At 34.6% G+C, this 24,663-nt stretch overlaps 1 protein-coding gene across 3 annotated transcripts in view; it reads left to right on the plus strand.

Moving 5' to 3' along the window:
- EXOC2 (exocyst complex component 2) overlaps nucleotides 1-24,663 on the plus strand; it is a 152,910-nt gene that overhangs the window by 65,723 nt on the left and 62,524 nt on the right. For all 3 annotated transcript variants that reach the window (XM_015562069.1, XM_015562073.1, XM_015562076.1), the window contains exons 7-10: nucleotides 8,166-8,311; nucleotides 8,445-8,526; nucleotides 9,272-9,374; nucleotides 14,544-14,662. In XM_015562069.1, coding sequence (XP_015417555.1) covers nucleotides 8,166-8,311; nucleotides 8,445-8,526; nucleotides 9,272-9,374; nucleotides 14,544-14,662 — 450 coding nt within the window. The remainder of the gene's footprint in view (nucleotides 1-8,165; nucleotides 8,312-8,444; nucleotides 8,527-9,271; nucleotides 9,375-14,543; nucleotides 14,663-24,663) is intronic.

Below are 24,663 nucleotides of genomic sequence, written 5' to 3' on the forward strand. Positions count from 1 at the left end.
TAGGACTGTACCGAAACGAAATTAAAGTCTCCTTATCCAATTCATTAGCAAAACACAATAAATACGAATATAAGATTTTGAAAAAATTAAGATCCGTTTTAAGTGTTAGGTTTAGCATAGTGTGTTGTTTTTTTTTTGTTTTGTTTTTTTCTTTTAAGGAGTAGTTTAGGAAATTTTCCCTTCGGACTTGTGTAAAATTTGTAAGGGAAATCATTTTACTTCTATTCCATTATAACCACAAACCTTTTTTAGAAATGTGTCATACTAACTTTCTACTGAAGTTCTTTTTGAATGAAGTTCTGCATAGCATAAATGGTTACTTCTTTATGAGACTCTCTTTCAAGGCTTTCTGGTATAAATTTTTTCTTAAAGTATATTCTTTATAATAGTACCTTTTTTCCAGAATCATTTTTATCAACTTGATGTTGATGTTTACTATCTTCTGATATAGTTTTGCTAATTCAATTTGACCAACATTTATTTAAGACTGGTTGTGTAGACATAACCCTGCTCAGTCCAGTGTGGGGTGCACAGCTGAAAGAGGCATGGCTCCAGCCTTGCAAACTTATGTTCTCCGTCTAAAGAGGTATGCCATAGTTACCCAAGACTTCAAAAGCTATGCAACTGGGAGATCAAAAGAACAATTATAGAACTACTACAGAAAATTTAGTTTCTTTTCTTTGGAAAGGAAGGAAGGATTGATGAGTATGAGCATAGTGTAGTTTACTTAGGTTATTATTAATGCTTTAATTTTGTGTATAATCATATATGAATTAATATGCATTTTTCTTGAGTTATTTTAAATGAAAGTTTTTAAAATTTGGGCAACTTTTCTCACTATACATTAATTTTTAATGTATAATGTTAACTATAAGAAATTAGTCCATTTTATTAAGAATTTACCAGTGCTGAAGCCTTTCATTGAAATCCTTTTATTTTCACTGACATGTGTTTCACAGATTTGCCTTTAACTTAAAAATTTTCTCTTGATTTCAAGCAAGTGATGAAGTGATGACATTATTTATATCAAATTTGCATATCCAGTTCTTTTTTTTTTTTTTTTTACCTATTCCAAGAGTATAGAATAGGACTGTCCTATAGAACTTCTGTAAAGATGGAAATGTAGCTGTTGAGGATTTAAAGTGTAGCTAGTATTACTGAGGAGTTGAATTTTTAATTTTTATTTGACTTTAATTAATTTAAATTGAAATAGCCCCATGTGCCTAGTAGCTAGCTTATTGGACAATGGGAGTATAGACAATGTCATATAAGTATTTGTAGTAGAAGCTATGGTAGTAATAGCTAAAACATTTAGTGTTCGGAAACATTCTATGTATATTTAGTCCTCATAATAACTCTGAGGTTTGTACTATTATCTCCCCTTTAGTGATGAAAAAAAACCTGAAACCCAGAAAGATCAAATGAGTTACCTAATGTCATATAAGTAGTAAGTGGTAGAGTTGAGATTTATGTCTAGAAATCTGGCTCCAAATTTATACTTTAAACTACTGATTGACCTTGCTGTGCATGGTTTTGATACTTATGAATTGCTTGAATTTCAGTTACCACAGTCCAGTTAAATACACCTGTTCCCCCAAAACACAGTTCAAATTTCAGTTACCACAATATATTTGCTATAATTGCATAAAGTACAAACTCAGTTGCTAGCTCTTCAAATGTGCAAGTGATCAGTGACCAATTTGTCTCTTCCAAGTCCATCGGTGGCTGGTCACTGTACATGTGTTGTCAGTTCACATACAGATAGCAAAGTGCGCAGTTGTGTGGCCTCCTTGTCTCCCAGAGATAAACTCACATTTTACTGAAATGGATATTAAAAGAAGGGGTTGGCTCACAATGATGATGAAGATGGTTCACAGGAAGCAATGCCTAAGGAACACTCAGAGATAATCTATGGCATTGAAAGTACAAAGGATAAACTTAGAAAGGAGTATGACAGTTTGTCAGTGCATAGAAAAGGTGCTTGATGCATGCAAATTTTACGATAAAAAATGAGATGAGAAAGGCAGCATTCAGTTTCAGCTGCACAGTCATTTGTGCGGGACTGCATACCATACAGAATAAGGCTTCTACTGGCCAGTACCATCTCTCTAAGTAGAAAGAGTATTGAGCACTGATTCAGAGGCAGATTTTTAGTCCTTTCTCTATAAGCATTTATTGAGCACCTGTTAGTTCTATCCCAGGAATATGAAGATTAGACTTAGGCTTTACTTCTCAGACTGTATAGTCTAGTGGAAAATACAGTCAAAAATCAGGTGAATAGATTGTGGTGCGATCATCCTCTGCTGGTGGTAAGCCTGAGGTACATCTGGAGTCTTCACAAGGGAGACCTAATTGAAAAGTGGAGTGGAGAGAATATCAGGGGAGGGTCACATGAGTTTTAAAAAAGGATTTGGAAGTAGCCAGGCCAGAAGAGGTTGGTGGGTGGGCAGCTAAGTGGATGCAGGTTGTCCCAGGCACAGCAAACAGTGTGACGAAGGCACCAGTTTCAAAAAGGAGATGGACTGCATTCCTAGACCCAGGATCCAGCATGGCTGGTGTGCAGAAGTGAGAGGTGAGGTTGCCAGATGGAAGAGTGTCTGCTCATGAAAAGCTTTCTACTGGGTTTGGGATTTGTCTTTATCCTGAACACTGAGCTATTGAAGGATTTTCAGTAAGGGAATGATGTTAGAACTTTTCAAAGAACATATTGCCCTTTGTATAGACAGAGGATTAGAAGGGAGTTAGACAAAGAGAAGCCCAGGTAGAAGGAACAGTTGTAAGAGTGAAGTGCTGAGGATTCTTAATTAAGGCAGAGGTGATGAAGGTAGAGTGAATGGCAGGTGGGAGATGTTAAGGATATGAGAAAGGCAGCATTCAGTCACTGCTTGAGGTGAAAAGAAGAAAAAGGAAGTAGTCAGTGATGACTTCCAGATATTTGGCCACAAATGGAGGAAGAAGGAGCAGGTTTGGGGCATGAGGAGAAAAGTAGAGAGGAAAAAATTCAGTTTGATTTATAACATGTTGAGTTTGAGATTCCTGAGGGTTGTACCCAATAATATCTTTTTCTCTCTTTCAGCACCTCCTAGCTATGTCATAACGAGCAAATTGAAGAACCTCTCGGTGTTTTCAGTTGCCTGCACTATAAAATAGGGATAAATATAGTGCTTATCTTACAGGGACATGAGTAAATTTAAATGTATTGCAATTAATATATGTTTTCAGAATAAGAATTTAGAATAATTAATATAAACTTTTAAGACAAGCACCTAGCATAGAGTAAGTGCTAGATATTACATGTGTAGTATATGTTTATCCACCCACAAAGGCTTCTCCAATCTCCCTTTAGGTTATAAAGGACCCATAGATGCTAACGTGTTTTTTTCTCCCTTCATGAGATCTTCATTTTTTTCATTCCACTTCCTTAGATCTTCCCAAAGACAGTTAACCCCTTCCCCAACAATTTTTTTGTTAAAAACGTTTCTTTTTCAGACTAATTTTTTAATTTTGGTTCTATATAGTATTTTTGATGCTGGTTATGAAAACAGTTTGTAACTCGTCTTCCTATAAACCATATTTTTTTACCATATTTTCTTAGTATACTCGTCGACGACTGAAAAAGAACATTTTGTGAAAACGAGTATACACGTTTCTGCCGGGGAAGGGGTTAAACTAAGCATGTAAGAGTTGATTGTCCACCCAGTAATCTTTTCTCCACTGTCCTCTGTGATGAAGCCTGACCAACCATCTGCCTAGACTCAGGGTCCTATTCCTGTGCTCCAAGCCCCCTAAAACTGATGTGCTTCTGATATTGTCCTTCTCAGCTCTGCTGTCAGGGTTCATTCAAAGGGAAATCTTCAGGGACTAAGTTGGTCCCATAGGGTGTCACAAGACATGCTCTCATAGTTTCCCTTTAAATAAGTGAGGGCGGAATGATTAAACTGTCTCCCCCAGGAAAACAGGTATTCATCTTTGGAATTGCTCAGAATAAAGGACTTCTTTGTGATGGGCGAATTCATAAAAAAAAAATTATTGTATGTGTAGTTAAAATATGTGTAAAGGTTAGTTTTACACTAACAGACGTAACGTAAGATATAGATTTGGGACTCAGCTGTGTAGAGATGGTAGTTCAATGAACAGGACTGAATAATTTCAACTTAAGTACTATGCGTGAAATTAAAAGAAGAAAGCTAAGGACTTGAAACACTGAGGAATATCAGGGTAAAGTTTGTGAATAAGGAAGTGATTTTTAACTTGTTATAATGGTAATTGTTTAACAACTGGCATGCCAAAAAGGAAAAAGAAAACTAACCCTAATATTAGCATTTCCAATGTGCAAATTTTCCCATCATGTTTGATTTCAAGCTACCAACGTGACATCACTGAATGGGAGTTGAAAAGAGATGGGTAGTATGAGCCAACGTCCCCTCTTTAAGATTCCATTCTGTGTACTCCATGTGGTGCTATATAATTCCAGTATCCGAAATGGCTCTGTAAACAAGCATTAACCATTGGCAATGATACTGTTCATGTAATATCATTATATTATACATGACCACCTGTCTTACCATTTTCTGCTGTCTTTTTACAGAAACTGAGACACGTACAATAAATATGTTGTTAGGTCTCATTGTGGTCCTTGTTTTATTATGAATTTAGGTCTACATTTTTAAGTTACCTTAAATTACCAGATACTTTAATGTTTCCTAATCTCATTTAACTTGCCTAATCCTGGGATATAGTGCATGTGTGTGTGTTTTGTGGGTAGGGCACTTTTTGCATCCTCCCCACAATTCCCTCAACTCACATCAAGCAGAGACCACAGGTTAAAAATCACTTCTGTGATATACTGTCTCAGGTGTCAGTGCCATGAAAAGAACCAGTAAGTCACTTCAAAATAAGAGAAAGCATGTTTGCTTTAAACAGACATGCTTGAAATTGTAGGACAGCATTAGAATTACATGACTAGTTTTTCTATATGATAGTAGTTCCTGGCACAAAATTTTTTGTTGTGTTTTTTCATTGTTAAAGATATAGGTGAATGGGAAGGAATGAATTTGATTGGTTAGCGTGAAGTGCTGCAGTGACTTTTCTTCCCATCTTTTCTCCCAGCTTTATTGAACTGCAATTGACATGTAGTATTGTATACAACATGCTGATTTGCTACACTTTTATATTGCAGTATGATTACTGCCTTAGCTTTTGCTAGCACCTCTATCATGTCACAGAATTCTGTTTCTTTTTTTGTGGTGAGAACATTTGAGATTTACTCAGTGACTTTCAAGTATATAACACAATATTATTAACTAGATCCCCAGAACGTATTCATCTTCTTACTGGAAGTTTGTACTTTGATCAACATTTCTCCATTCCCCCTGCCCCCTAACCCTCAGCCCCTGTTAACCACCATTCTACTCTCTGTTTCTATGAGTTCACCTATTTTAGAGTCTATTTTTGTTATACCATGAAGTATTTGTCTTTCTCTGTATCTGACTTATTTAGTTCACTCTCATAATGTCTTGAAAGTCCATCCATGTTGTCCTATCTTACATTGAAGAAAATTTTATTGTTCAGTCAGCCCACTGTAATGGTGGCAGCCACAGTGTTATTATAGCAGCATTGCTGTTAGTTCTTGGGGTACATTTGTAACTGAGACAATGACAGCCACTCTCCAGGGAGCTAAGGTTGAGAAAGGACCAATTTCCAGGTCTAGACTTGCCCAGGGCTGGTAGTTATAAGAGCAGGATTCATTATGCAAACTGCAAGACCCAAGTTATGATTTTACGTGGCTGTTTCATTCCATTAGATTTGTTCTATGGTTACACCCTGGATGTTCAAACCCCTGCCAGGTGCCTTAAAAGTTGGATGTATAGGTGAGGATGTGTAGGATTGCTACCACGGGGGATTGTTCTAAGATGGCTAATTGGCTTATTTGTGGTGTCATTTGCGTGTGGACACTGCTAAGTTTAGTAGTTTTGTTTTCTTTATTTAAAAACAATGTTAATGTATTGAGGTAACATCTCTATATATAAAAGGCTAGTATGCAAAGTGTCCCCTCAGGAGTTCAACCATGAGACCAGGAGTTCAATTGCTTGCTGTGATGTGTGCTGACCAGCAGGGGGCAGTGTGGAACATGGCGGGCGACTAGAGGCGGCTGCAGAGCACTGAGGGAAGGAGGAGGTAGGAAGGCAGGGGGCAGGGAACCTCATTGGCCCCGACAGCCAGCCAGCCTAGGGACCTTACGCATGCATAAATTCCATGCACTAGGCCTCTAGTTGATTAATAACATTATGTAAATTTCAGGTATACAACTTTATAATGTAACATTGTGTGTTTCCCACCCAGTTTCATTTTCTTAGTGGCTCTAGAGAACATAGGCATAAAATGCATTTTGTGAACTGCTGGTAATTTTTATCTGCTTGCACAAATCTCAGTTTCACTGCTCTCATTTATTTTATTACTAGATATGATTATCCAGTTATTAAAGAATTATGAACTCCCAATATTTTATTGTGAGTGCAGTAAAATTCATAACAGAATAAAAATTTATGGATGGAAATTACCTATAAATTAAGATTATAATTCACAATTTCTTTGTGTGCATAAATTAAAATTCTTCACATATACATACATTTTTGTATAGAAATTATAATTTACAATATCTGCCTACAAATTTTTCTCTATAAAATGTTTATATTTTACTTAATTATTAGTGAATTTTCTACCTGTACTTGCTTTTCATGCTTTTTAGAGGAGTTAAAATTGTTAGTTTGTATCTTTTAATATCTTTAAAATAAGATGAGAAAAATCTAATTTTGAACTCTCATACTTTTTGCTGTAAATTTCTTCATTGTATATTTAAAAAGTGCTTAGGGATTTAGTATCCACAGCTCACACATAAGTAATCAACCTTTTAAAAATATTTAATCTCTTTCATATATCTATTCATTTAGCCTCAATTCATGAAGTTTATATTTTTATATGATAAATAATAATTTTCATTGAAGGAAAAAGTTTTAACTCTAATCAGATTTGAAATGTTCTTTTAGCCACCAGCATGTGGTTTGGTGACAAGAAGAGAGTATGTTTTTCTCATCGTATAGCAGAAATTTAGTATTGGACATTAAGTAGAATGTGATGAAAGCAGCTATTTGACAAAACAAAGTTTTTATATTAGGCTTTTATAATTTCAACAGAATTTAAACAATATTTAGATAAAACAATTATGTTACAAAGATGACTAACAGGATCAGCCCACCCACAGTGTGGAGTGGAGAATGTAGCATGCAAGCCACCCAGTGAGGCTGAGGTAATTTTTTCATCTTGCTTAAAGTATAGTCACTAGACCAGATAATGTAGAAACTTTTTATGTGCACTGATCAAACAGCTGAAAACACTTTATTCTTTTTCTCCCCTTGTGGCTAATTAAAAATAATTCATAAGTTGAAAAAGCTTACCTATTTTTGAACACAGTAAATTTCACTTTAGATAAAGCAACTCTTTCATTACGGTGATTCATATAGTTTGAGGTCTTTTAGGTTAGTTTGTGTATAATATAAGAATTAGCTGATTTAAGAAATATTGATTAATGATATGTTAAAATTTGTCATTTTAATGTTTATGTAATTTTTTGTGCCTGCTATACAAAGAGATAATTTTAGCAAGAAATAGGATTGGTTCTGAAATATTTCTTTTGAACACTTTTCTGTAAAATACTTTTCTTGTTTTGTGTATTACCACATATGTAGATATTGACTCCATGGAACTTAACTAATGTACGTGAGTGTGCACATGTATATATGTGTGTGTGTTTAACCTATTGTCTGAATTAATGAAGTATCCAACTGGCCTATAATTGCTATAAAATTTAGAAGAGTGACTAAAATAAAATGTAGGTTCACATTGAAGAATTTATGTGAGCCTGGTAAATATGCTTATTTTTAATTGGATACCATTGTTAACATAAGAAAAGACTTAGTAGGCAAAATGGAAATTGTATTTTAGCAAACCATGAAAGATCTCCCTTATACCTAATGTTTGAAAAAAAGTCTATTGAGTTTTAGTGTAAAGCTTCAATAAAAATCTGACATTTTATTTCATTTGTCCAATTATACTTTTCTAAATAAAATCAATTTTTATCTAAGTTTGAATTTTTTCTTTTAAAATAGGAGCAAGTAATACTGCAGATACATTATTTCAAGAAGTATTAGGTCGAAAGGACAAGGCAGATTCCACTAGAAATGCACTCAATGTCCTCCAGCGATTTAAATTTCTTTTCAACCTTCCTTTAAATATTGAAAGGAATATTCAAAAGGTAGAGTATGTATTTATATACTGATGGTTATAGATATCATAAATTTTAAAGTGTTGTTAAGATGTTTTTTATCTTAACCATATGTCTTCATTGTACTTTGCTGACAGCCTCAAAAATATTTTTTTTTTTAAAGGGTGATTATGATGTGGTTATTAATGACTATGAAAAGGCCAAGTCACTCTTTGGAAAAACAGAGGTGCAAGTTTTCAAGAAATGTAAGGCTTGTTATTGCTTTTAGATCTTCTCCTTTCCTTTCACAGAAAGAATGTGGGATGTATTCTGCAAAGAGTGTTACATCCTTTTTAGTTTTTATTGATATGGTGATCTTTTTAAATGTAAAACTATTAACTCAAAAATAACATACGGCTTTTCTTACTAAGATGTAGTGAAAATGAGCAACCACAGCTATAGGATTGGTTAGACTTAGATATTCTTTGCTACTTATTGACCATCATTATATTATTATTTTTCATTGGAAAGAGTCAATTATAGATATTTTTTTAGAAATGGGAACCTACATTTTAATCTTCCCTCTTCAGAAAGATCGATGTATTTCTGAATTCTAACTCTACATTAAAGTAAACAAAACAACTTTTGAAATGATCTCTAATGCCAGGTACAGAAAATAAAACAATAAGAAAAGCCTAAAATACCTTATGGTAATGCCTTATCAACTAGGAGAAATATCACAGGGCTTTATTAACTTTGTAAATCCCAACTCCATAAGGACTCAGAAAACTTGATTTTATTTTTCTTATAGTTAATTTATATTAAGTTAAATGCACACACCGCTGTAACCCACACCCAAGATAGAATGTTCTCATCTCTCCAGAATGTTCCCTTGAGCCTCTTCTCAATTCACCATTATAACCCTCAAGGCAGCCACTGTTCTACTGTCTGTACTGTGATCTTAAGTTTCCATCCTGTAAATCTTGTATATTTGTACCTTTTTAAAAATAGATTATGCTGAAGTAGAAACACGGATTGAAGCTTTAAGAGAATTACTTCTGGACAAATTGCTTGAGACACCATCGACCTTACATGACCAGAAACGTTATATAAGGTAAAAATTTTGCAAGGATTTTCACAAATCACATATATCTGTATAGTACTGGATATGTCATCTAACTCTTAAAGCTAATTTGGGGAAAATTAGGAGATTAATGGAATAATCAAAGGGAAAACCCTTAGAAGTACCTACTGCAGAACACCAAAACTCTTTTGTATACTAATATATTTGCAAGTGCTCACTCTTTAAGGGCAAGAAAATCCTTCCTATGTATTTGGGGAAAGAAAAAGTAGCCTCATTGCTTAGTCACCTCTTCCTCCTGCTCAACAAAGGCTTACCTAATCTAGCAGAATGGTTGTACCAGGTGGGCACCCACAGGCCACAGGCAGGAGGAGCTCCCTGTATTAGGAAATTCTCCATGCTACAAGAGTGGGCAATAGTTCAGCAGTAAAGAAAATTCTGAAAGGTGTTAGTGTTGAAAAGAAAGTCTGGAACTTAAAAAAAATAGTAGCAGTAATAATTGAAAATGATGGACATCACATGGTATGACAAGAAGGCCATAGAAAGAAGCAGTGTAGCTTAATGGGAACTAGCTGTTCACTTTGGGTAACTTGAGTTTTTTTTTATCAGTTTATTAATCTTTGAAATGGACATATTAACACAATCTGTGTCTCAGTTGCAAAGATAATCAAGAATACATTTAAGAATTTAATATAGCACCAGGCACATAATAAGTAGTCAATAAATTGTGTGTGTGTGTGTGTGTATGTGTGTTTGTGTGTTTGTGTGTTTGTATGTCATATATATATATACATATATATATGCATATATATATATAGTGTTTATATCAGGATTTGGAGGCAAAGCATATAAATTTAACCTGTTATATCCATAATTTAAAACTATAACTTTATTTTCTGCTGTCCTATTTTGAGTGTGACCTTTGTTCTCAGAATAAGCTATTATTTTTCAAACCAAATACCCTCTCTCTCAGTGAAGTTTATTGAATATTAGGTAGTTATAAAGTGATTATAGACTACATATTTTTATGCATTTGGCTGTTGTTAGTATGTGACCATTGAAAATAATTCCCAGGTCTGGAAAGATGGTCTGGTCTGAAAGCTGCTGCTTTGTTTTCACTTGTGCAGGTACAAGGGTCCACATGCAGCCCTCCTTGTTTCTAGTGATGCAGGAGCACAGTAGGAGTATGAGCCATTGTCATAGTCAGCATTGGTGTTGCCCAACAGGAAAGGGAAAGGAGACTTTTTGCAGTAGAGAATACTAAAATTGATTGCTGCCACTACCTCTAATCTGCAGTGTGCCCAGGCACCATGCTGGATGTGCTATTTATCATTTCTAATCCTCCCAGCCACCACATTGGGGCATGTGTATTATACCCAGTATACTGGTTAGCAGACTGAGCCTCAGATAGTTTTTTTAATCTTCACCCGAGGATATGTCTGTTTTGTTTTGTTTTGTTTTGTTTTTAATTCTAGAGGGAGGAAGAGAGGGAGAGAGGAGTGGGAAAGGCGGGGAAGAGAGAGAGAAACATTGATGTGAGAGAAACATCTATTAGTTGCCTCCCATATGCTTCCAACTGAGGATGGAACCCTCAACCTAGATATGTTCCCCAACCAGGAATCAAACCCAAAGCCTTTTGGTGTATGGGACAACACTCCAACCAACTGAGCCACCCAGCCAGGGCACCTCAGATTTTATTGCTATTTCAGCACACATGGCTAGTACTAGGACTCCTATATGTCTGCTTTCAAAGCCTATCTTTTCTTTTCTCTAGGATACCTTCATAAGAAAGAATGTATTTGGATATTTTTTGGCTTGTAGAAATAAACTACAGATGTTATCTAGGTACTTTTTTTTTTTTAAACACCTATAAAGAAACAGAGTTGTAGGAATGTTAATTGTCTTGTCCAGGATACATTTGATTAGTGTTTTATCTGTGTTCTCTAATTATGCTTTGTATTTATTTTATTGTTGACATTTATTCTATTAAATTTGCTGATAGTGATGTGTTAAACGTATTGAGTATGATTTCTTTATCTAGTGAATTACTATATATAGATAACTAACAGTTCTTATGACTGTTAAAAGATGGTAGATATTTTTTTAAAAGATTCTTTTAAATCGTCTATTTAAATGCTTTCAACCTGTTACTTTAAAGGATAAAGAACAAAAATGTCAGTAACAATGTCCAGTAGTTTGTTTATTTTTTAATCACTATTTTATTTTTGATGTTTTGAGAAGACATTGAGCAGTTCTCTTATTCTTTTTAATAATAACAAGATTCAGGTCAGATATCTGTTGGACTTTGGAATCTATGATGACAGGTACTATGAGTACCTCATGGGGTAGAGACAGCTTTATCATCAACAAAAATACATCTCTATTGGCTTTAATAATTGCAGTTATACATGATATGGGTGAAAATCAGATTATTACTGTATTGTCTTTTGTTTTTTATTTTATCTAATTAAAATAGAGATTTTTACTCACTATTTTTACTCTTCTTATTCTGTCTTGATCTTCATTTTTTTAGCAAGAAGGAAAGTTGCATGTCAGTATGAACCTATCCCTGGTAATTGTTAAAAATTATGTCAGAATGGGGTTAAAAACGTCTTAATTTTTAAAATATTGAGCTTATGCTCATTATCATTAACATATTTTAACTTTTTTTCCTTTAAAAATGTCTTTTACAAAGTGTCCTTTAATACATAGCTTTAAAAGAAATGGCAATAAACTGTCATTTTCTAAACAAATATTTTTGAAATGAAAGTAGTACTTATTTTTAATCTACTTATTACTAAAAGAAAAAAAGAAACTTACTGGATTACATCATTTAACCAAGGAAAAAGCCTAGCACAGGTTGTATTTTTAAACTAAAACACTAGAATTCCTGAGAGAACATGTTTTTCTTTATAAAACTTTTAATGTAATACCCATTAATAAGACAATAGAAAGAGGATTGTCATTAAATTTTGCAAGGACCTAGTGACTATATTAAAGAGACTTACAATTTTAAAAGTTATCCAACAAAAAAATGCTTATTGATTTCTCTCACTCAAGAAAGATTCTTGTAATGGATCATCTGTGTTCCTATTTAGAAGTTTAAAAATTAAAGGGATGTGGTTAAAAAGAAGGAATTCTTACCATTTGCAACAGCATGGTTGGAACTGGAGAGAATTATGCTAAGCGAAATAAGCCAGTCAGAGAAAGATAAATACCACATGATCTCACTCATTTGTGGAATATAATGAACAACATAAACTGATGAACAAAAACAGATCCAGAGACAGAGAAGCATCGATCAGACTGTCAAAACCTCAGAGGGAAGGTAGGGGTGGGTGGTGGTAAGGGGGAGAGATCAACCAAAGGACTTGTATGCATGCATATAAGCATAACCAGTGGACACAAACACTAGGGGAGCACAAGCGGGGGATGGGGGGCAATAGGAGGATAAGGACACACATATGTAATACCTTAAGAAAGAAAGAAAGAAAATTTTAAAAAATTAAAGGGAAGCAACTATTTTCTAAAAGGATATTCCTATACTAGTATTTTATAACTAATACAAATCTGAGGTTGTTATATGAGTGAAAGTGTCAGGAGAAAGTGTTGCAGAAGTTTTTGGAGGTGAAATAAACCTATCTGAGGAGAATGCGAATTTGTCCGACAAAGTCTTCCTAGCAAGAAAGAATAAAATCACATGTTTTTTTCAGAAATGAAGCAACATACTATTTATCATATTTATATTCTAGTCAATAAAAGAGGAAAGCCTTATGAGAAAAGAATCTGATTGGGTTTTGAAATCTTTGAAATGAATTATTTAGGCCAAGCTAAATGTAATTTGCTAGATTGTGGTTTTTCTTCTAATAATGCTATTAACTGATTTGTCACTTTCTCCTACAGACCCACCTTTGTAGACTGTAAATAGAGTCAGAGAGAAGGAGAATGGCCAACTCTCAGGGCTGTCTCTTGGGCAGCCTGCTGTAGTGTGAGCCATGCTGTTTAAGGGGCTCCTTAGCAGGACAAATAAATGCCCAGCTCTTCTCAGAAACCAGGCTGTCTCCATTAGCCTGGAAGGTCAGGGTGAGCGCGGAGAGGTCCTAAATGTGATGTCAGATTTCATCTCAACATTTTATTCATTGCTAACTTACTATAAAAAGTTTTTCCTTTAATTAGCCACTAATTAAGATGTTTGTGAGTAAGGAAATACCGTCCTGGAAATGGGAGAGAGGCATCAGATGATCTCTTGAGTTATTAAGATTTGGCTAGAGGTCACAGCTTGTAACCATTAATTAAAATTTGTCATTGAACAAAAATCTTTAACCTTAAGACAACAGATAGCTTATGGTCTAAGAGTAATTTTAAGACAATAAATTCAGCTTATGGGATTGATTTAATTTGATTTAACTTGTATTTATTTATTTTGTTAGGGCAGAGTGCCAAATCTTGAATGATATTTAGCAGATTTTTTTCAACTTAAATGTATTTCAGTTGTCCATCTGGATTTAGATATTTTAGGTACAAAGACTTTAAATATTTTAAGAACTACATTAAATCTATGAAAAATTCCCATATATGCTGTCTAGAGAAATATTCTGAGTCATGGATTAGGATTTAGACTTTAGAGGTAAGTGCTTATTGTCACCAAATCTCTTCATATAATAAAATGGCTTTAAGTTTCATTTGACCCTTGTTTAGACTGTCTAGAAAATAGTGTCATTGTGCCATCTAGTGGCTATGTTTCAGGCCAGAAAGGAATAAAAACCAACTGAAATCAAAAAAATATTCCCCGGGTTTCCTCTGCTGGCTCCCACCTGTGCTTATGTAAGGACAAAACTAAATAGCAGCACTCTGGGAAGTCAGTGTAAATACATATAAAGGTAAGTTCTCCCTAAGTATATTGGATAATCGTAAATGGTCTCTGTCATGTTTATTTCTTTTCATAAAGTCCTAGTCTTATAAAATATAGCTTTATTGTTTGTTAACTTCATGAAAAGAAATTTGGATGTATTTCATATTAGAGACTAATTTTAGAGAACTAAATATTAGAGACTAATACTGACAACTGCTTTACTAATTGATAAAATTTTAGGTTTTCTTAAAAAATGTGATTATTTTGAAATATGCTAGCTTTTCTTTTATCCTTATTTATGGCTTGTGTAGAGGAAGACTACTTGGTCAGCCTTGACCTTGCTTTTTCAGGTACCTGTCTGACCTTCATGCACCGGGTGACCCTGCTTGGCAGTGTATCGGAGCTCAGCACAGATGGATCCTTCAGCTCATGCACAGCTGCAAAGAGGGCTACATACAAGACCTGAAAGGCAAGGCCACTCTGTTCCAGTGCATATACCACTTCGTACTTTCACTTTAACACATAATGATTAAAGGAAAAGAACGATTGGTTATTTTTCTTGATATGTGTATCTGTGGTTTTTGTTTGTTTATTTGTTTACCCCTGCTTAGCTTTATACCTGAGTAACAGAACAGAAAATTCTTTAACTTTATCCCTATTGTTATGGTTGACTGGCAGTATTGACAAAGATTTTGTTTAGGGGAACTGTTAAACTTTTGTGAGAAGCAACATGATGTACGAAATGATATTAGCCCTTCATGAAAGCTATCAGTCCACTTGTTATTTTTTCCAAATATATGTTAAATCTTGCTGTGTACCAGCCTCTATGCTAATATAGTATAAAACACACATGGTCCCTGGAAGAAAGCATGTAATTAACCAAATACAAATGTTTGCCAAGTGATACAAAGAAAACATAATGGTACTATGAGGGAAGGGAACTGAGGAGAATGCTTTAGATGGCTGGTTTGGGAGGGTGTCTTAGAAAATGCTCCACGTTAGCTAAGAGCTGGGAGGATTTGAAGTAGCCTGTTGGGCCCACTCCAGCCTGAAAAAAGGACCAACCTTTGCAGAGACTCTGAGGTAAGTTTGAAGGAAGAAGTCACAGCTGCGTTCACAAGCATTTAATGTCCTGAATGCTATGTGCCAGCCACTGCTGGGTGCTCAGGACATAGCAGTCTGTACAACAGACAAGAGCTTGGCTCACATGAGACTTCCAAAATAGCAAGGGAAAGGGACAGGGAAAGTGACTAGTAGAAGACAGTGTCCTACTTTCTAAGCCTGGAAAGTTCCAAGTGCTGTAGTAGCACTTAGGAACAGCATTTGATCCAGAATTTTGAGGTCACGAAGGGACATTTTAAGATTTAAAGAAATGCCACATGTTTTGAGATCTGTGGGGTGTCTTTGTTGGCTGATTGAAATAGATAAAAAACATTTCAGGAAAAGAAGGCTGCTGAATCCTGTGTGGCTGGAGCTTAGAGCATGATTAGAGTGGCTCAAGTTAGGAGGCGCTGGGTTCTGGGTGGACTTTTGTTAGCTGCTTCAGGGAATTTGAACTTGATCCAGAAGGTGTTGTAGGAGCCATTAACACGTTAAGCACCCAGCCTTCATAAAGGTGGTTCCTGGGGGTTTTGTCTTCTGGATGGAAAGTATAGTGGCAGTCACCAGTGACTGACAGGGCACTTAATGTGTTAAAGGTTCAAAACAAGGGAAAGACCCAATGAGGTTTATTTTTTAAAAGACGGCTGTCTTCCCTGTAGTGAATGGATGTAAGCCTGGAGCAGTGAAGCTGCTTAGAAGGCTGCTGTGGCAATTCAGGCATTTCGCCTGGCATGGAGGTGTGGATGTGGAGAAGGGATGGATTCCAGAGCTGTGCAGAAACTGGAATACGACCTTGGCAGCTGGTTAGGATGATGGCACCATTTAGTATAGGGAATCCTAGAGGGGAAAAATGATTTTTCCCTTCTGTTTGGGCATGAAGTGAAGATATTCAATAGATATTTAAAGAGTAAGTATTTGAATATGATCTTCATAAAGGTGGTTCCTGGGAGTTGATGCTTTAACCCACAAAAATTAAAAAAAGGAGCAAACTTAAGATAGAATCTTGAGGAGGGCTATTTACAGGGCAACCTGCAAAGGAGAAGAAGAAGGTGTATTCAGGGGGCTAGGAGGGGAATGAGGACATAATATCGCAAAAGCAAAGAGGAAAGGAGTGACCAGCAAGGATTTTAAAAGAATAAGATAAAGAGGTGTCCTGCAGATTTAACACTGGTATTGTTGACCTTGGCAAATGCAATGGCAGTGGACTGAGATGACTAATAGATTATATAAAAGAAGGCATAGTGATACTTCATAAGGTTTCCAGGAGTAAGTGAAGTAACATGAGAACAGTCCTGGCACAGAAGGAAGTACAATGAAGAGGTCACAATTATTTCTTTATAGCACAATTTTGACATGAATTGGAGTACTTTCCAGCTGATTCTGTTCTTTTCTAGTTTGATTTTTAGGAAAACCCAAATATCTCTGTTTTGATGCCACATCGAAATTCCTGTTAATGTCATTAATTGTTTTGTAGTTTTAACAAGTAGAAATGACAACAGATGATATACATAATTCATAGTCTTTGGATGTATTTAGAAGACCTTGCATATTTATCTATTGAATCTATTCTGTTAGGCAAGACTCTATACCAGGAATGGGGAATGTCCACAAAATCATTTGATCTGGCCCTACATTAGGGGTGAGTTAATTAAATGTTTGATCAAATATAGCAGGCTAATTTTTAAGTTGATAATTTTCTATGGCCCTGGAATGATGATGTTATAAATATCTAAATGGCAGAAAAAAAGGTATCCCATCCTTGCCTTGACTGCCCATCAGAATCCCCTTGGTGTTTTTACAAACTATCAATTTTTGTCCTCCACCCCATTTCTACCAGTTATAGTAGAACCTCTAGTAGTGGAGTTCAGGTATCAGTCTTTTATAAAGCTTCCAGGTGATCCAGGTACAGCCAGGCTTGATAATTAGAACACCGGGGACTGGAAATACAGTAGTGAGCAAGACTGACATGACCTCTGACCTCTTGGACCTTGTAGTCTAGTGGGAGAGACATATCTTTTTTAAAATCATGTATTTATTACATGAATATAATTTTGAAAAGTGTTATGAAGCGGGGAGTACAGAATTCTACTCTAATCTAGTAAGGAGGAGATTGAAGGAAGTTTTCTCAAGGAGGTGATATTTCCATTGAACCCAAATGACAAATAGAAATTATCCAGATAAAGAGGCATGGAGAAATAGATTTCAATAAATAGCACCTCATTCCTCACTGCACTAAATACAGTGATGATATTCTTCAGATTACAAGCAAGTTACATGATCTGATAAAGTATTTTCCTGCTTATGCCTGTAAGAAACCATCTGTATAATTTGATTATGAAAATATTTGAATTTCTGGGATGGGTGTATATTATGAGGGCAACATAGAGACTATTTCAGATTGGAAATTATATGTACTTTATTGTCATATCTGAAATATCTGATAACTATTGTTACACTGCCAAAGGTCTGAATTTTTCTTGAAGATAAATGGAGAGCGACTTTTACCAGATGATTCCTTCCATCGTCTTAATGTTATGTTTTACTACATGTATTTATCCAGAACTGCTTAAAATCCGTATTTTGGGGGGGAAAATGGCAGAGTCCTACTTTTCAATTTTATTCTGATCAAGCTTGTTGTAAAATTTGCTCATCACTTGTGAAATAATTAAAATAATGTAAAATAAATTGGACCCATTTGTTAGTGACAAGCTTTACCTAGTTATTTTCATAAGTTGGTCTTTTGATGAGGAAGTAAAAAATAAACAATCAGCCCGTTAAACTTAACTCTACAAGTTTCATGATAAGACAATGTAAACCTTCTAAATTTGTTAGTCAGATGTTGACATTCAGAAGAACATGTTTACCTGTACCCTCTTTTGTTGTCAGCAAACATTACCAATATAAACAACATGGCTGGCCCTAATACATAGGAGCTTTGTTAATTGGAAGATTGGTGTACTCTTGAGCTTACACCAGAAGGGGTTTATTATTTGATTTCGGAGAATTCCAAACATACTTAAAAGCAGAAAGGGTAATATAATAACCTCCTATGTTTCAACAATGATCAACTCATAGCCAATCTTATCTATACCCTTATTTGTTTTTATCCCTTCCATCATTCTGAATTGTTTTTGAAGCAGGTCACATTATTTCATCCATAATTATTTCAGTAAGTAATTTTGAAAAACTAACCAAAACACCATTATCATTATCTAAAATATTATCAACAAAAACAGATCCAGAGAGAGAGAGAGATCCATTGATCAGACTGTCAAACCTCAGAGGGAAGGTAGGGGAGGGTGGGGGAGAGATCAACCAAAGGACTTGTGTACATTTATATAATCATAACCAATGGACACAGACACCAGTGGCGTGAGGGCATGAGCGGGAGGTTGGGGGGGCGGCAAGGGAGGAATAAGGACACATATGTAATACCTTAATCAATAAAGAAAAAAAAATCAGTTGAGTTCTTTATATTATCAAATAGTTAATTTTCAAATTCTGAAGCAGTTTAGTATCTTTCGGATTTAAGTACATTAATACCATGGTTTTTTAACTGATAGTGCAAAGGCAAATGACATAAAATCTGGCATAGATGTAGACAGAACATGTGTTTCCTAGAATTGAAGAATTAGCCATCTGTAAAACATGTCCACTTTGGCCACTTTGCACTTAGATCCTTTTCTGATTGTTGTCATTAATGCATATGTGTCATTGGTTACTTGTTAGCTATTTAATAAACACTTATCTACATTTATACAGATGATGTAGTTACACTATGTAGTATAGGTATATGTGTAGAGGTATATGCAAGTATAAAATATTTGCCTTAATGTTAAGTTTGCTGGGAATAAACACAGTTTTTCTTTTATATAATCTACAACCAGTTGTTCATGATGGACTCTTAATTGGTATTTATGAGTGTCCTAATTATATATAATAAAAATGTAAAGTAATATGGGGGGAAGGCTCCTAAATATAATTTGGACTTTCTGTTGGACATCCTGTCATAATTATTACCTTTTAAATGTGGAAGAAACCTTGGAAATTATTCCCAACAGGTGTTCATTAGATGACTTTAGATCTATTTTTCATGTGAGGAAAGTATTTCAGAGAAGCCAGGTAACAACCCAGCTTTTTCATGTCCTGAGAAGCGGCAGAAGTAGTGACTGGCTCAGATTTCTCCCCATCCTACCAGAGTGCTCTCAGTGAGGGTAGGACAGCAAGTTCCATAAGACCTCTCTGTATTCTATTGTTGGAGAAAATATTTCCATCAAACAGGATTTCTGAATATGATGAACATGATGGTGACCAGGCCTACATTTCATCTAGCACTTCAGTGTTTTTATTCAGCTATTCTCAGGAACCAAAAGTCCTTGTATTATAATTTGTGATTGGACTGTTAACGTTGGAGAAGAGAAATAGCTGTAATTTTCTAAGTGAATCCACTGGCAGAACAATGGTTAGGAATTGAGACACTCATGTGAGATCAGTACAAACTTAAACAGGTGGACTGTAAATATTTCATCAGGAAAAGGGTTCTTTTTGTCTTTTTAGGTAAAGCTGATCTCTAAGTGTACATTTAATTAACATAAATGTTTTTTGAGACTTGAAGTCTTTATTTGTTGGTTTTTTGGGGAAATGTTAATTGAATTTAATCTTGTGGTCTTCAGAGAAAACTTCATGAGCAAAGATGGTGATAGATTTTCATAGACAGCAGTCTTACATAAAAAAGCTACCTTTTCCAGGGAAGATTCTTTTATAGGTAGCATTTGTTAGCTGAGATAGGTCATAAGGTTGATATTCTTATGAACACCGAATTAGGTCTTTTTCTGGATTCCAGTTTTTATAGCAATAATGTTTACTGAACTAAGAGGATGGCTTCTTCCATATTAGGACACAAGAACAGGGGATTACCATTGCACCTTCAACTCACTGTGCCATTTATCCCCAAATACTCCTCACTCCTCTTCCGTGGCCTACCTTTCTGTAGCCCAAATGCGATCTTTTGCTTTTTCTAAGGGGAGACAAAGATAGGAAATAGAAATTGACATTTTAAACACTCATCTTGAAAGCTTAAATGGTAATAGAAGAGTTTGATTTTTTTCCAGCCTGAACCAGGTAACCATTTGCTTCTCTTCCTCTATATTCAGACCAATCCTGTGTCCTGAATTTGTTGCACATGGAAAATTTTACCACCTTATAAAAGTGTCATTTGTCCCTTAAAATTCCTGTGAAATAGATAAAAAGTTAGACTAAGTCTTCAAGTTCCTTGCCAGGAAAGCCTTTGGTTAACCCCCTACTGACATTCCCAAATAGGACGTATACAGGTAGACTTCAAAGGTGTTTTTTTTCTTTGTTCTGAAAATGAGTTTAACTCTTAAAAATATATGTTGTTTATGTGTAATAATTGGAGGGAAAAAGGTTTCAGCCTGCTTTGAGTAATTATTTCCTTCTTTTAGGTATGTACTTAATTAGGATTTTCCATAGGACATAGTAGGATGGCGTGCATTGGTGGACTTTAGAGTATGAGCAATAACGCATGTAAGCAAGAGATTCTTTTAAAATAGTCACACAGTAGAAGGAAATGCATTTACACGTGCCTCAGGTTTTCTTTGCAAATTTACATACACTATGTCACACCTCAAAGATTTCTTCTAAACTATCCCAGTATTGATTTATTGTAGAAGAAAAATAATGAGAATATTTTAGAGGTTGGGCTAAATGCCTACTCTTCTAATTATTTCAAACATTGGGTAGATTATTAGATTAATTACTTGCTGAAATAAAAATGTTTGTTTACCCGGTGACCTAAAAACATAAAAGCGCTATACATATTTTCAACTCAAAAGCTCATAAAATGCATTCATAAGTTATATTTTACAATTTACGTATAATTTTGTGAATTTACACAGTACAACCACACTGTAATTTTTCTTGATATTTCTTGACCTTTAGGTACATAACTTATAGTTTGTTTTTAATTAGTGAGATATTAATAAATATAATTCTGGTATTTTCATAATGCAAAATTAGGTAGATTTTTACTTTACACTAGATTAAATGTCAACCTCTGTTAGAAAACTGGCAGCAGATTCATTGAATTTTCTGAGACCATAAAAATATTTTCATGGTTAAAAAGACAGTAAAAGTGTGTTGTTATGCACATATTGAATTTTAATAAAATTACAATTTTTGTTTTAAAGTTGGTATAATGAAATTGTATGTTAGGAAGGTTTTTTAAATGAAGTTTATTTTCTGGAAATTTAAAAATAGCTCCTGTCCTGAATGTTTATCATAACAGTATGAATGCAGACTAATAGAATTGATTTTAAAAGAAAATAGGAAAGGCACACCTGCAGCAAGAACCAATATGGGACATTAATTTGATGTTTATTCTCCCTGCAACTAAATCTCTTCCAATGTAGATTCGGCAACCACAGTTTTATCTGCACCCTTGTTATTTTGCATGTTATGACCACAAAGTATTTTTTAATTGGCTTTAGACGTTGAAATGCTTTTAAGTGCTTTTAGTGGGATTTTATTTATTTGCTTTAAGATTTATAAGCTATGAGGTATATATAGGAGAAAGTAGATTAAGGAGAGAGAAGTAGAAGAAAGTACCAGTTTATGATTACAGTGGAAAACTCTTTCCAGCAAAGTGGTGGTCTGATTTTCCTTTTCATTTTGTCTTTTTTTTTTTTTCCACAAAGAGAAAAACCCCAGGTGATACTCAGTTTGCCATGAATTAGATTTGCACTTAATTGTTTACCATTAGAATTTCTGTTGCATACTATTAGAAATTGTCATTGTTGTTTGTAAATAGTGTAAGTTTATATAAGCAATTTTAATTATCTGAGTGCAGATCAGCAGGTTTTTACCATAATGATTATAGATGTGTTTTTTAATTTAATTTGAAAAACCAGTTTTAGCTTCCAAATTAAAACTAGTAATTAATGCTGGTAATTTAAGCTGTGTTTTTTTGTGTGTTTTTTTTAAGGCAATAACCTAGGAGTTGAGAATTTTTGAATACCACAGCATTCATTTTTAGATACTATATAGTAAAATAACAGCTGTTGAATATCATAGAAAAGAGTTGGATTAAGTTCTCTTCGCTTATTTCTTCTATTTTATACTAGTCTATTCACCTAACAATGTGTGATCTATCTTTATCTTTGTTAGATCAGACAGGCCAAACAGGCTTATGTCAAAAAGTCTTTTCAATTTGTTATCCTGGCAGCTGGTTCCCTTCTGCTGTCCTGGCTTACTGTATATCTGGAAGAAGATGTCTTATGGCTGGGAACCACATCGTGTCTAAATCACATCCCCTGTCCTTAAGAGAAAAAAAAGAAAATTTGACAAGGAATGTCATGCACACATTGAATGCTAGCAATAACTGGTAATTTAAAATACTCATCATTACAAACATTTTAATTTTGTATTCTGTCATTTTGGTACTAATTCTATTACTTACATATTGTAAGCATGTTTTCTCTACTTAAATTTATATAATTACAAAAAAATGTAGTACTAAAAACATAAGTAATTTTGTTTTGTTTATTGACCCATCCAGCTTTTACAGCTCTTGCTTAGATAGCCAATGTTAGTGAATAAATACTTCTTCAAAGTTCACACCAGTAGTTTTGCTTTTAAAATAGTTTTTCTTTTCTCAACTATTGTTGTGAATAATGTTATATCAGAATGGCTGCCTGGAACCTGTTAAGGGCAATACTGACACCCTAGAAAGTGAAGTAAGGTATGTTAAATATGTCTCCCTTTGTTTAATTTGATTAAATTATCCCCTTTAAATTGAGGAAATGCTCCTATAGGAACTTTAAATATATATAGAAGCATAAGATCAAAAAGAACATTTTTATCTGTTGACACAGGTCTAATTCATGAGGAATTTGTAATTCTGCCTTACTATACTCACCCCTGCCCCCCAGCTTTGGCATTGAAATTCTTCTGTGTGTTGTGCTTGAAAGGAATCCCATCCTGCCTGTGTCTGTGGAGGCTCCTGGCCCTGTGTGTTTGGTCAACAAGCAACAGTGGGTGGTCGTGCTGCACATGGGACAAGGGCCCGCTGTGCTCAGGAAAATGTGTTCAAAGGTGTTTAAGGGCAGTAAGGAAGTCAGCTGCCCTTCTGAGAGTCAGGGTTGTAGATCAGTGTTCCGCACACTATTGTTGCCTGTGAGAAAACTTTCAAGAGGCACGAAGGATGAGAAAAATACAGTGAATTTATTCACCTGGCTCCACATTTGCAGTCTTCCCTGAAGAACAGTCTCTTCTGCCCTTTATGTTATATATATAGGGTCTGTTAAAACAAATACTAACTGCTTTTCATTTAAAATAGGGAAAACTTGTACATCTTGAGTTGAAAGGATTTGACTGATACATGATAAGGTTTCCAGGAAGTCTGAGGGAATACGAGGTATAATAAGCATTTTCTATAAAGTCATCTTAAAGTCGTTAGGAGTTTTTGGTAAGAATCAGCGTTTTAATGTAAACCCTTAAGTTTTTTAGCTTTGTAGATCTTTTCAGATCTATTAGATTAGCATAAAGCTGAAAACTTTTTTATCTAGTAGAAATCTCTCAGTTGCAGGGGAAAAAATAGCAAATGTTTCAGTTTTTCAATAGCAAATTATAATAGATTATTAGTTTATTTTCTGTTAGAAAATAAAGCAGTTTAAACTTTTATTTCCACTCTGCAGCTTTTATTCTTTTAATGAAATGGTGGATTGCTTTATTAGCACTGTGAAGAAAATAACTTCTGCAACTTCTGAAAGAAATTTTCTGTTTTTCTCATATTAAAACAAAATGTAGTATTATATCCAAAAATGATTTTTCTAATTTTTTTTGTTTTTAATCTTTTCAATTACTCCTGTATATTCACAGTTAGGAAGAGTTTCTTTTAAGAATGCCGGTAGCATGTTATAGAAACTTTATTTAACTGGGGAATAAAAATATTGACCTCTTGATTGTCAGTAATTAAGAAGCTTAGTTTTTAAAAACTTTTAAGTGTTTAAAGGAGTTTTTCTTCCAAGATGCTTCTTCCAAGCATCTGTAGATAAGATTCCTATCTTTTCCTTGATATATTGGTAAAATTGTAAATCAAACACTGTTTTGTAGAATTTAGAAGATAGAGCTACACCTGAAGGACATTCAGTTCTAGAATTTTGTTTATACAAATACTGTAGTGATGGTTTCGTGCTGTTGGGTGTGCTCCTATGTGCAGTTTTGTCTCTAAAGTAGTCTTTACCCTAAAGTTATTCCTCTCAGATAACTTTTGACAGGTTATAGCCAAGTAATTTGGATCTTAAAAGCACTTATTTATCTGAGTATATTTATTGGTTACTTTCCTTAGTGTCT

Source organism: Myotis davidii, unplaced genomic scaffold, assembly GCF_000327345.1.
Source record: "Myotis davidii unplaced genomic scaffold, ASM32734v1 scaffold871, whole genome shotgun sequence".
Classification (NCBI taxonomy): domain Eukaryota; kingdom Metazoa; phylum Chordata; class Mammalia; order Chiroptera; family Vespertilionidae; genus Myotis; species Myotis davidii.